Below are 13908 nucleotides of genomic sequence, written 5' to 3'. Positions count from 1 at the left end.
GTGAAGTCAACTACTGACAGAAAACACAAGTGTTCTTACTTATTAGCTTCTTAGGCAGTTGTATATAGTACTGGGTTCCAAAGTGTGTTCCAAATGAGATGGGGCAGGTTTATTTTGTATGTAAGAACCATGTCAGTTTTATGTTTTTAAAGTTTCTAAAATTTTCCAAGTGTTTAGTTTGGACTGCTAGAATCTAATATTTGAAAACTGCAACTTCTTCAGATTATGCAGTAAAATATTTAATTAATATGATATAAAATAAAAACAGAAAATGCTATAAAAACTCAGCTGGTCTGGCAGCATCCGTGGAGAGAGAAACAGAGTTAACGTTTTGAATCCGTATGACTCTTCAGAGCTAAAGAGAAGTAGAAATGCAGTGGATTTTATACTATTTAATAGGGGGTGAAGCAGGTGAAGCAAGATCGGAGGTCAGGTGGGAGCTAAAGAGAGATTGACAAAGTTGTCATGGACACAAGACAAAGGGAATGGTAGTGGTAAGGTCTAAAGGTGGTAGTGATTGTGGCAGAATGTGTTAATAGCAGAACAAGGGTGAGCGCTCTGTGAAAGCACAACATAGAAACAAGTGACAGATGGCCCTGTGGTTGGGGGTGGGTGTTGGGAGAAAAATTGTTTTAAAATAATAAATAAATATAATAAAAATAAATAAAAATAAAAATGGAGGAAAGTGTTCATGGTCTGAAGTTATTGAATTCCATGTCAAGTCCAGAAGGCTGTAAAGCGCCTAAACGGAAGATGAGGTACTGTTCCTCCAGTTTGCGTTGAGCTTCACTGGAACATTGCAGCAGGCCAAGGACAGACATGTGGGCAAGAGAGCAGTATGGTGTGTTGAAATGGCAAGCAACAGGAAAGTCTGGGTCATGCTTGCGGACTGAGCGAAGGTGTTCTGCAAAGCAGTCACCCAGTCTGTTTAGTTTCCCCAATGTAGAAGGGACTTCATTGGGAGCAGTAAATACAGTGGACCAAATTAAAGGTGGTGCAAGTGAAGCGCTGCTTCACCTGCAAAGATTGTTTGGGGCCTTTGACCATGAGGAGGCAAAGGGGCAGGTGTTGCATCTTCTGCGATTGCATGAGAAGGTGCTGTGGGAAGAGGATGAGGAATTGGAGGAGTGGATCAGGGTGCCGCAGAAGGAATAGTCCCTAAGGAATGCTGACAAGGGTGAGGGGAAAATGTGTATGGAGGTAGCATCATGCTGGAGTTGGCTGGAATGGCAGAGGATGGTCCTTTGAATGCTGAGGCTGGTGGGGTGAAAAGTGAGTTCAAGGGGGAGCCTATCATGGTTCTGGGAGGGAGGGGGAGGGATGAGGGCAGAGGTGCGGGAGATGGGTCGGACATGGTTGAGGGCCCTGTCAGCCAAAGTTGGATGGGTAACCCTCAGTTAAGGAAAAAGGAATACATGTCAGAAGCACCGTTTTGGAAGGTAGCATCACCTGAACAGATGTGACGGAAATGGAGGAACTAAGAGAATGGGTTGGACCCTCTACAGGAAGCAGGATGTGAGGAGCTGTAGTTGAGGTAGCTGTGGAAATCGGTGGGCTTGTAATGAATATTGGTAGACAGCCTATAACCAATCAATGGAGACGGGCCAAGGAAGGGGAGGGAAGTGTCGGAGATGGGCCATGTGAAGGTGAGAGAGGGGTGGAAATTGGAAGCAAAATCGATGAATTTTTCCAGGTCCAGGCGAGAACATGAAGTGGCACCGATACAGTCATCGATGTACCGAAAAAATAGTTGAGAGGGGGCCTGAGTAGGACTGAAGCAAGGAATGTTCCACATACCTCTCAAAAACTGGCACCCATGTGGGTACCCATAGCCAAATCTTTTGTTTGGAGGAATTGAGACAAGTGAAAGGATATTTAGTTAGGCTTGCATCATTATTCAATCTGCTATTAATATGGCCTACAATAATAGAACTTATTTAGAACATGAATTTGGAGCTTATTTATAATTTAAAAGTTAGAACAAATGCTTTCTTAAATGAGTGGTCATTCTTCTAGCTGTGCTCTTGAAGTGTTAACTGCTAGAAATTGACCACACTGGACCCATTATTATTCAGAAAAATGTGGACTCTGATCTACCATCAATTCTTTTGCCCATAAACTCCCACAAGCTATCCTTTGAGCTTATTAATGTAAAACTTAACTTTGTAATCCTAAAATACTTCTGAGACAAAGAAGTTGAATGGGAAACCCAGACAGTCTCTGGTGGTTCCCTTTGCGTCAACATAGGAAGGCTTGTTTTTCCTTTCATATTCAACATGAGAAAAAGAAATGAAACACATTTTCACAATTTTCAGCAAAGCAACAGTCCAGTTACAGTGACCCTATAATATGTTAAATTGTTTCATTTCCTAGAGTTTATTTAATCATCAGACCCAAACTACATTGTTTATTAATAGGGCATAGAACTTTAAAAATGCAATAAATGGAGTAAAGTATCCATTTATTTTAATGGCAAATAAAATTCCATAAGTATTGCTTTAGTGCTGTATAATCTATTTGTAAAAATATAATTCTGGGAGCCATACAAGTTGTTCCAAAGAGCTATTTTATTGTGTTTTTTAAAGAAGTTTGATAAATGTTTTACCCAAGTCTGGTATATTCAAAATCCTTATAAAGCAAAGTATATGCTATTTATTGAAACGTTGGCGAAATTCCAAGAGTTAGTAGAAGATGAAATACTTTATTACTGAATATTTTAGTATCTTGTGGTGATATCAACTTGAAAACGCCACCAACTAAAGCTGAGTTCAACTTCCATATTCACTCTGAAAATCTGAAACAAGAACTGATAACGCTGGAACTAGAGGTTGGTCAGCATTTATGGAGGCAACAGACAATTGGCTTTTTGCGTGCAGAATCTTCAGAACTACAAAAATATTAAAATAAGTTCAAGAGCATAATAAAGAACTAACAATTTAAATACCATTTTTAACCTTGGGTCTTCCACACAAGTGTTGTACTATTAAGATTAAGAATATAATTCTGAGGGTAACAAGGGGAATCTAGGAGTCAATAAGAATACAGAGGAAGTAAGAGTTCCCAGTCCTACATTTGCTGGCAAATTTATAACTGATGTAAGAGAAAATGGGGAGTAACAGTAAAGCCAAGAGATTAAGATAATGGAAAGAAAGTGCCCTGGAATTCAGGAAGAAGAGGATATCAGGAGAAGACTTGATAGAACAGATTCCTACAAGAAGTAATGTTGGGAGAAAGATCAGTGAAACACAAGTTTTTTTTTTAATGCCCAAGTATATAATAAAAGAAAAAGTGTTATGGAATTGAGCATGAGGTACTAAAAAGTCGCCTAGTATCATGGCATATGGTAGAAAAGTTGAAATTCTCCTTGCACTCTGTTCCAAGATTTGCAAGTTGGATCTAATTTATAATTGCAAACAAAAACACATGCTCAGCAAGTTAGACAGTCGGACAGCATTTATTAAAAAAAAGCAGAAGTCTGAGATTTGTTGGTTCAAGAAGGGGACCCAGTACCAGAATGCCTTCCAGTGAAAAAATAATGAACACAAGGCATGAACAGATCTTTCTAATCTTTCCTCAAAGGTAGTATTGAACTGTGTAACTCATTTTCAAAGGATGAAACTTGTTAGCTGACTCATTGATATATTTTGCAATAAACAATGAAGTCTGTGTGCTGTATCTTATTCCATGCTTAATAAATATTTAATGCCAGTGCCAGATGTGTTGCTGCAATATTTGACTGGTGAAATAGTTATTTATAATGTCTGTTATTTTGATATGGATACTAACTTAACAAAAATTGGTACTTTGTCTGTTAGGAACTCCTGTAGTCACGGTCACTGCTATAATCTTGTCTCAAGATAAAAATGATGATCTATTCTAATTGTAACTGTCAGGAATCATCAGCATGACGGAAGAAAAAGCAAAATAAAAATTAGTGTCTTCATCTAGTCCTTACATTTAGCTTCACTCCAACTTATCCGAACATAGACAACAGAAATGTATCAATGGTTTCTCTTCCCATTCCTCCACCATTACTTTTAAGGTCACCCAGGAGTCATCCAGTGACCCCTTTTCTTAATTATTCCTCAGCGACCTCACCTACAGGAATAGTGTCAACTTCCACTTCCCTAGGAACATTCAAGTATTTTCATTCTTAAAGACTGCCCATCTGACATCAAATCTTGAATTTGTCACAACTTTTGCAGCATAGTATCAGAATGAGTAAAGCCATCATCTTTGGGTCCATCAAAATCTCTACTCCCATGCCACTGATTCCAAACCAAACTTCCTCTGAACTGATATGTTAACTGTACTTTATTCTCATTCCTTCAAATGTACTGTCATCTTTGCAAACTATCACACCATGTCCAGCCTGTCTCTTTTCCAAAGACCACGGCGTGGTGGGCGAAGAAGCTGAGGTGGGGAGTATCATAGAGCTGGGCAAAGGGTGCCTGAACAGGATGGATTCCCCGAACCTACAGAAGAAAATTTTTCCTTGTGGCATGCCCCTCCACCACTGATAGAATACCAACAGTGATGGCAGAAGACCTTTAAATAACCACCAATCAGCCAGTTAAGGTCCTCAATTGACTCAATGGCAGGCAGGTGATCTGACAGCTCCCCTGCTGCTGGTGGAAAAACCAGAAGAGGTGGGTGCTTAAAGAGCACAAGGCTACCTGCCTGCCATCTCTCAGTTGGTGGGGGGAACAGACTGTATAAAATTGTGACCATTGCCCGTGGTCCCTGCAATCAACCCCATTGCCATACCACCAACTCCATCCCTCTCCCTGGCAATTGTCTGAGGCTGAACTAAACTGTTTGCAAACTTGGTGTCATATTTAATGGTGATGAGTTTCCAATGACCCATTCTTGCCATCAGTAAGATTGTCTATTTCCACCTCCATAACATCACCTGAGTAAGCCCCTGCCTCAGTTGACCTGCTGCTGAAGCCCTCACCCATACCTTTGGCCAGGCAAGGTGGCAGTCTCCCACATCCTACCCTTTAAGCTTGATGTAATTCAAAACTCTGTGCTAACTTGAACCAAATCCCATTCCCCTGTCACACCTGTGCTCACTGACCTAAATTAGCTCACTGTTAAACAACACCTTGATTTTAAAATTTTCATCCTTGTTTTTAAATCTCTCCATGGCCTTGCCTTTCCCTATCTGTGTAACCTCCTTAATCCCCACAACCCTCTAAGACCTCTGTGTTCTTTGAATTCTGGCCTTTTGAGCATCCCACATTTAATGACTTCACCATTGGTGGCTGTGCCTTCAGCTGTCCAGGCCCCAAACTCTGGAATTCTGTCCCAAAACCTCCATACCTCTCTTTATTCTTTTTAAAAATATTCCTTAAAACCTACCTATTTGATCAAGCCTTTGGTCATCTTCCCTAATATCTCCTTATGTTGCTTGATGTCAAATTTTGTTTAATTCTCCTCAGAAGCTCCTTGGAATGTTTTGCTATATTAAAGCTACTCTATAAATAAAAGTCATTGTTGTTGAAAACTGTAGAATGTTTTGGAATTTGCTGGTTTTATTATCGTTTTTGAAGATTTTATAGTAACCTCATTTATTCAGGGTTTGTGTATTTAAATAATCAGTTAAATGTTACACTATTTAAATACTTTTGATGTGCTATTCACCTCTTTCTTTTCCCTTTGCAGGTGAACGAAAAAGTCCCTATGTCGGCATATGTTGTATAGTAATGGCATTCAGTATTCTCTTTATACAGTAACAATTAGCTCGAAAGGGGCAGCACTATGGATAATGGACATTGGTTAAAATACACAGCAGATGAACTTTATAATTGTGAAAATGATCCACAAATGGCAACTTCCAAAATCCATGTTGTGCTTATTGCATCACAAGCTTTTCTTAGCAGTGACATCAACGACAACTCTCTTATTGGACCAAGAACTGAGATATTTGGGATAGAACTCCACTGTGGCTGATTTTTTAAAAATTGGACTGCAACAACCATCCTACACTTGAGAGCTAGTGTATCTGAGAATCATTTGATCAGTTATTGCTGCGTGTAACAGTCTAAATATTGTATTGTCAATAAAAATCTTCAGTGATTTTTTTTTTAAACTTTTCATTGAAAGGATGAAATTCTGAGCACTACAGTATGCTGCTTCACCCCAAATGACAGTAAGGTTTCACTGAAGTTAAGTTTACTCCAGAAGGTTACATCTGGCATTCTGGAGTCAAGGTTGCTGAGTAATTTGTAACCTTTGAGTATCCAACCTCATAAAAACATAAATAGGAGCAAGAATAGATCATACAGTCCCTTAAGCCTGCTCTGCCATTCAATATGATCATAGCTGATCTCCTGAATCAACTCCACTTTCCCGCCTGTTCCCATGTCCCTGGATTCTTTGATAGACCAAAAATCTGTCTCGCTCAGCCTTGAAATATACTCAATGATGGAGCATCTATGACCCCCTGGGAAGAGAGAACCAGATTTAGAATCCTCTGAAGAAATTCTCCTCATCTTAGCACTAAATGATCAACCCCTTGTCCTGAGGCTTTGCCCCAGTGTTCTAGATTCCTCAGCTGGGGCAAACAATATCATAATGTCTACCCTGCCAAACCCTTTCAGTGAGTTCACCTCTCATTTTTCTTAACTCCAGAGAATATAGGCCTAATTTACTCTGCCTTTCATCATAATACAACTCTCTCTTCCCAGAAGCCAATTTTAGTGAATTTTTGTTGTACTGCCTCCAAGGCAAGTATATCCTTAGAAATCAAGACCAAAATTGCGCACACTCTTCCAGGTGTGGTCTCACCAAAGCCCTATACAATTGTAGCAATACCTCCTTATTCTTGTACTCCAGTCCCCTTGCAATAAAGTTTAATGTGCCATTTGCCCTTTTAATTGCTGTTTCCTGCATGTTAAATTTGCGTTCTAAATTTCCTTGTACAAGTACACCCAAGTCCGCCTGAATACCAGCATTTACAAGTTTCATGCCTGTAATAAAACACAAAAAAATTCTGCTTTTCTATCCTTACTTCCAAAGTGAATAATCTCCCATTTACCTGAAGTTCCTCACTCATATTGGTGGCTTGGTTTATTTGTTTAGTCATTCTAATTTTTTGCTTTTTAGTTGTCCTTTGTTGGTTTCTAAAACTCTCCCAATACTCAGGCTTGCTGCTATTCTTTGAAACATTTATGTGACTTATTTTTTCATCTAATACTATCCTAAATTTCCCTGGTGAGGGATGAATGGATCTTTCTTGTGCGTTTTTGTTTTTCAATACAATGTATTTTTGAACATTTTGAATTATTTCTTTAAATGTTTGCCACAGTTTATTTATTGCCATACCTTTCAACAAATAGACTAAATCAACCGTAGCAGCTCCCTCCTCATGCATATGTAAATGACTTTGTTTAAACTTAAGGTTGTAGTTTGGGGCTGGAATATGTCATTCTCAAACTTCATGTGGAATTTAGTTGTATTATGATCACTTTTTCCCCCACAGGATTGTTTACTATGAGATTACTAATAAAACCTGCCTCATTGCACAATACTAAATCTAAAAAAGCTTTATCCCTAGTTGATTCCACAAGGTATTGTTCCAGGAAACTGTTGTGAAAGCATTCTCATTTTCCAGACTATCTTTGCCAATTTGATTTGTCCAGACTATGTGAAGATTAAAGACCCTTGTGATTATTACATTGATACAAGCTCCAATATTTCTAACTACTCTTAGGGGCCTATAAACTATCCCCACCATTGTTTCCTGATCTTCTGAGCCAAGATCCTTCCTATCTTTTCGAAGTGTGTCGACCATGTCCAGCCTGTTTCTTTTCCAAAGACCACGGCGTGGTGGGCGAAGAAGCTGAGGTGGGGAGTACCATAGAGCTGGGCAAAGGGTGCCTGAACAGGATGGATTCCCCGAACCTACAGAAGAAAATTTTTCCTTGTGGCATGCCCCTCCACCACTGATAGAATACCAACAGTGATGGCAGAAGACCTTTAAATAACCACCAATCAGCCAGTTAAGGTCCTCAATTGACTCAATGGCAGGCAGGTGATCTGACAGCTCCCCTGCTGCCTAGTCGAACCCTAATCTTGGTTACCTTGTATCCATGTCTCTGTGATGGTGATGAGATCTAAGCCATTTATCTCTTTGCTCCACTAGTTAGTTTATTGTATTTACAAATGCTTTGTGCATTCAGATAAAGAGCCTTTACTTTTATTTTTCACTATTCTTTGCATGGGTCTTATTAACTGCACTAATACTGTTAAATCTGTCCTTTATTCTCCAATTCTTGTCCTTACCCAAATCACTACACTGCTCTATTGCCTCAAGTTTTCCCTTTAGATATCAAATCTCCCTTCACCTGGAACCTTCCTCCCCACCCCCACCAACTTTTTGTTCAAGGCTACATTTGCTGATGTCCCAACCTGCAGGCTAAATAACATGCATTTTTAATAAAAATGGTTATTTTTATTAAAATATTTTTATTAAAATACTTTATTGAAATATCTGATATACAGATCACATTGCATGAGATTGTGACAATTCCTGCGATAACCATTTCAAGAGAGGCAGGGAGGCTCAGAGAGGTGCTGAACGAGAGGCAGCATAGGCTTGGGAGAGGAGCAGTTAACAAGAGGGACAGTGGGTGCACAATAATGATGTCACCAGTGGGAGAAATCTGTATGTGCTGGCAGAAGGAGTGTGTGCTGAGTGGACATGCACTACTGTTTGTTCAGCGTCAGCAGTTAGTGTTAGTTTAAAGTCCCATCCATTTCGTCAGGACACTGGTCCCAATCCGGTTTAAGTGGAGCCCATACCAACAGCATGTTTACCCAGTACTGGTACTAGAACCCGACAAATCAAAGCCCCTTCTTCTCTAAGCACTTTTGGAGCCATGTGTTAAATTATCTAATCTGCTTAATTTTATGCTAATTGGTACATGGCTCCGGTAACAATCCAGAGATAGCATTTTGAGTATTGCATTTTTGGGCACCATCTCCTCAAATACTTTTATTTTTTTTTAATTTGTTTGTGGGATGGGGGCATTGCTGGCTCGGCCAGTATTTACTGCCCATCCCAATTGCCCTTGAGAACTTGAGTGGCTTGCTAGGCCATTTCAGAGGGCATTTAAGAGTCAACCACATTGCTGTGGGCCTGGAGTCACATGTAGGCCAGACCAGATAAAGATGGCAGATTTCCTTCCCTAAAGGGCATTAGTGAACTTGATGGGTTCTTGTGACAATCAACAATGGTTTCATGGTCAAAATTAGACTTTTACTTCCAGATATTCTTATTGAATTCGGACCTGGGTGCCCAGACCATTACCCTGGATCTCTGGATTAATAGCGCAGTGACAGTACCACAACACCACTGTCTCCAATGGAGCGTGATGTATGGTTGGTTCTTACGTGGACAACAGGATCCTTCTCCTCCACTCCCAAGTTCATCTCTGCCCATGAGAAAATGTCTTTAACCCTTGAACTGGGCAGGAAACACAATCTTCAGAGCTCTTGGCTGTGGCTGTAGAGAGCACTGTCTGTCCCTCTTACTGTCTTGTTCCCTATCGCTATCACATTCCTTTTCATTCCTCCACTTGAATGGCCTCTTGTGCCATGGTCAGTTTGCCCATCCACTCTATAATCTTTGTTCTCATCCACCCTGGCACCATCTACCTCATACCTGTTGGTCGAAGTCAAGGGCTGAGGCTCTTCCATTGCTATATCCTGGATCCCTATATCTGCCTGACTTGCAGTCACACCCTCCTGGCGCTAACCATTGGCCATGTCCTACTTACTGGACCAAAGTATCCAGATAACTCTTCTCCTTTCCTGATGCGCACCCCCCCCCCCCCCAAGTGTCTGCAACTCAGATTACAGATCAACAACTGAACTGAAGTTGCTCAGTCTGTGGAGATTTATCACATATATAGATGCCCAGAAAGGCAATGCTCTTCACAAGCTCCCACATGTTGTAATTATAGCGCACAACCTGCCCTGCCATTTTTGTATAACCTTATTTATTAGTTATTGATTTAGTAAATTAATAGCAAAATAATCACAAAAAACCAAAAGGAAAGCACCAGCTACTGAATGTAAAACAAAAAGAATAAAAAGCAGCACTTCCTTCCCCCTCTGCAACACATTCCCATTTTCCCCAAATTCTTGACTTTAGCATTCTAGATGCCCAAAGATTCTGTGCTTTACACTTATTGTGGGCTGGATTCTTTCCGGTTGGTTACGTTATGATCCCAGCTGATGTTACTACTGGACAAGTCAGATCCCAGGGTGGAACCTGGCTTGATAGATCCTAACTTTTATTGTTTTTAGAAACATGGAGGGCGGCGACTGAATAGAATCACAGGAGTCTGCTGGTGAGCTTTTAACAAAAGAAAACATTTATTAAACAAGAAAAGACGAACTATATTACACGACTGCTTCACCCCAATGATATATATGTGTGTAAAGATAACACAAGTTACAAAATCTATATTCTAATGTACACAATAAGTACACAGTCCACGTAAGCCAATAGGTGAACTGCAGTCAGATACACCACACTCCAAAACCAAGTTTTTATGAGTTTCTTATCAGCCTTCCAGGTGCTTGTCACACCGTGAGCCAGCCATTTTTATTGAAACCGTCTTTCTCTTAAAGGCTTCTAATGTCCACATTTGAAGAATTCGCCTTGGAATTCTCTCCCAGCAACGCTCCAACTCCGACGTCTTCCACAAGGATCCACCTCCAATGTTTCGAACTCTCCTTCCAATGTTCCTTTCCCCTGGATCTCTATGTGCATTCAGGCTTCATCCTCCATGCACACAGGTATTCGTCTGTGACAAGCAGGACACCACTGCTCCAAAGGTCTGTAATAAGGAGTCACTGACCTTCGGTTGTCTCCTCAGATATTCTGGCTTCTCACAAGCCCACTTTGTTCCAAGTCTATTCCCTGTAGCTCTTGTCTCTTAAATTTGGAGCCTTTTCCTCTGCTCCTCACTGTTAACTTCACTTGACAGGACCTATTTCCGATTTCTGTCCTTGTCCTTTGACTTAACTGTCTTCCTGGGGCTGCTTTCTGTCTCACTCCCTGGTTTTTTGGGGATTTTTCTTTTCTTTGGGACCTGTTCCTTGCGGCTCCCATCCTGTCTCTTGTACTTTCTGCAGAATGGTGTGTTCTTCTGAGTCACCTGATCCTGTTTTTCACTGTTTCGTTTTTATTTTGTTTTCCTGTGTGCAAGCGCAGAGCTGGCTTCCAAACCTAATAATTTTTTAAAAAATAAACTACGCTTGTGCACAGGGCCGAAAAAGATGCATCAACTGCATATGCATCCATTTGCCGGCCAGCATATGCGTGGAGCCACTAAAGATCGAAAAAAGGAATGGACTGTGCATGTGTGCCCTTTTCAGAGCCGGCACACATGCAGAGGCCACTGGGGGCTGTAGTTCTCAGCCTCTGAGGGCCCAATCTCCGTTTTCAAAATGTAAGTATTTTCCTTTCCTCTTCTTGAGTTCATCACATCCATCCCCAAAACTTATAACAAACAACTTATTATATTCTATACAAATAACCTTACATCTCATTTCACAACCGCACGTCATATACAATTACAAAGGTTTAACCAAAACAAAAATCAACAAACGTAAGACTAGCAAAATTTACACATCATAGAATTATCATAACTCAACCCTTAAGTTTCTTTTTCCTCTGATTCCCAGCCTTTAACTTAGCATAGAACGTTTCATTTAAGTCCACAGCCCAATTGTCCTTTTCATTAGCTGTAGGCACAATTCCATCCTCAAGCTAATTTTCCAAACTCACGTCGTAAATTCTCATTTCAAGATATTCAGATTGGCATTTTTCTGTGTTAACAACTAATTTCTCCTCTGATCAAATCTCATTTAGCTGTTTCAAGGATGTTATTGAGATGCTTTTTTATGTTTACACAAAAGGGTTTCATACTCCTGCTTGGTTTGATGCTTGGACATATTACGATCTTATTGTTTCTCCCAATCCCATTTCAAATGCCTCTTTTCAATTCTCTTTGAACAATGTCAATCACTTCCATTTGGAGTTTTATGGTACATTCTAACCCTTCAATTATTTTACATAATCTATAGCATTCTACCCCTCTGCAGGTTTCAACAGTTATTTTGCAAACTGTCCACTGGCTATGCACTTCTGGTATCATCCTTTTAAATCTTCTTAGCACCCTCTCCAGTGCCCCTTTATCCTTTTATGATATGATGGCCAGAACTCAAGCGACAATAATGTTCGCGTGGATTAACCAAGGTGTAATCCACCACCAACGCATGATGGCAGCAGTGTGTACCATCTACAAGATGCACTCCAGGAACTCACTAAGCCTCCTTAGACAGCACCTTCCAAACCCATGACAGCTACCGTCTAGAAGGACAAGGGCAGCAGATGCATGGGCATACCACCACTGGAAGTTCCCCTCCAAACCACATACCATCCTGACTTGGAAATATATCCCTGGATCTTCACTGTCACTGGTTCAAAATCCTGGAACTCCCTCCTTAACAGCACTATGTGTGTACCTAAAACACATGGACCGTAGCAGTTCAAGAAGGCAGCTCACCGCCATCTTCTCCAGGGCAATTATGGGTGGGCAATAAATGCTGGCCTAGCCACATCCCATGAATGAATAAAAAAATGTGAAACTTACCCACTTTTCAATTTTTTTTTAGAAATAACGCTTTTTTTATGAGCTAGCTAACCTGTGACAAAACTTTTACTGATTGGCATATTTATACTCTTAAGATTGCTTTGTTCCTCCAACCCATTCTTCGGGATAAAGCCAGTGCAGCCAATGATTATACCACTGAACCAGTCTTGGTGATGGGTATTTTTGGCTTCAGTGTTTCCTCTAAATGGTAGTCAGCTTGGAGGAATACTTGATTCATCAGCTGATAGAGAGTGGTCGGTGGTCATCAGCAACAGATTTCCTTGCCCATTTTTGACCTCAAGGCATGAGACTTCCCATGATCTGTAGTCATTTTTGAGGGAGATTATGGAATTATCAGGAGCAGTATTTATAATTATGAAAAGATTGTCTGTTCCTATCTAATCTACCCTATTTCCAGTGGTTAAGTGATCGAGAACTAGAGGACATTGAAGGCTATCTGAAAGTTCCTTCAACTCTTTCTCATTTAATGCTTCCCATAGACTACCAACACTCTCAGAGTTAATGATTGAAGCAGAGACAATGTCAATATTGTTAGAATCCTGTCTCTCAAGACTGAATTTTTCTTTTACAAAATGGAAGGACATGGCATTAGCTGTACATTTGGATGCTAACCTGGGATTTTTTTAAAAAGGTCACAAATTCACCTTGGAACTGTCAGCAAGCAGGCCTCTTCCAAGAAATCGCCTTACCTTTATGGTACTTGAGGAAGATCTGGTTGTTTGTTCTGTACAGCAACCACTTTAATTGATGGGAAAAACTGAAAGGGGAAAGGGGGTAACTTGCTGGAAATCACATGGGGGAGAGAAAAAAACTTAAGTTGTGCACCTACTGGTTTTGAAGGTAGTCTTGTTTGGGGAAAAAGCTGAGAAAGGAAGGCTACCCTAATGAGCACTCACTCTCTCTTTCTCTCTCTCTATCTACCTTGCCTAAAATTGCGTGAGGCTATCAACCTGTAGCCAGAAAACCCTCATCAAAGTGTAACTAGTCTGCATTTGGACCTGCAAAGCTGAGACCAGTTGGTGAGAACTTCCAGACATCCACCGGGACCAGCAGCCTGTCTTCACACGAGGGAACTCCAGCTTGACAATGTCGAGACCCTGTAAACTTTATCCTTTATTTTGTATCGCCCATCTCTGCAGAGAAAATTGGAGCGGAATTTTCCCTGAATTACACTTGCGGGCAGGTAAAATGGAGTCCTACCCACTGATGAAAA

At 40.5% G+C, this 13908-nt stretch overlaps 1 protein-coding gene across 3 annotated transcripts in view; it reads left to right on the top strand.

The window, feature by feature from the left end:
• tmem167a (transmembrane protein 167A) overlaps positions 1-6083 on the top strand; it is a 48441-nt gene extending 42358 nt beyond the window's left edge. For all 3 annotated transcript variants that reach the window (XR_013579703.1, XM_078564634.1, XM_078564624.1), the window contains one exon: positions 5668-6083. Coding sequence is in view for 2 of the 3 variants with exons in the window: in XM_078564634.1 (XP_078420760.1) it covers positions 5668-5738 (71 nt within the window). In the remaining variant the exon portion in view is untranslated. The remainder of the gene's footprint in view (positions 1-5667) is intronic.
• The last annotated feature ends 7825 nt before the right edge of the window (positions 6084-13908 follow it).

This window comes from Cetorhinus maximus, chromosome 2, assembly GCF_964194155.1.
Source record: "Cetorhinus maximus chromosome 2, sCetMax3.hap1.1, whole genome shotgun sequence".
NCBI lineage: Eukaryota > Metazoa > Chordata > Chondrichthyes > Lamniformes > Cetorhinidae > Cetorhinus > Cetorhinus maximus.
Note: the sequence above shows the minus strand (reverse complement) of the source record. Positions and strands in the feature narration are given on the sequence as shown.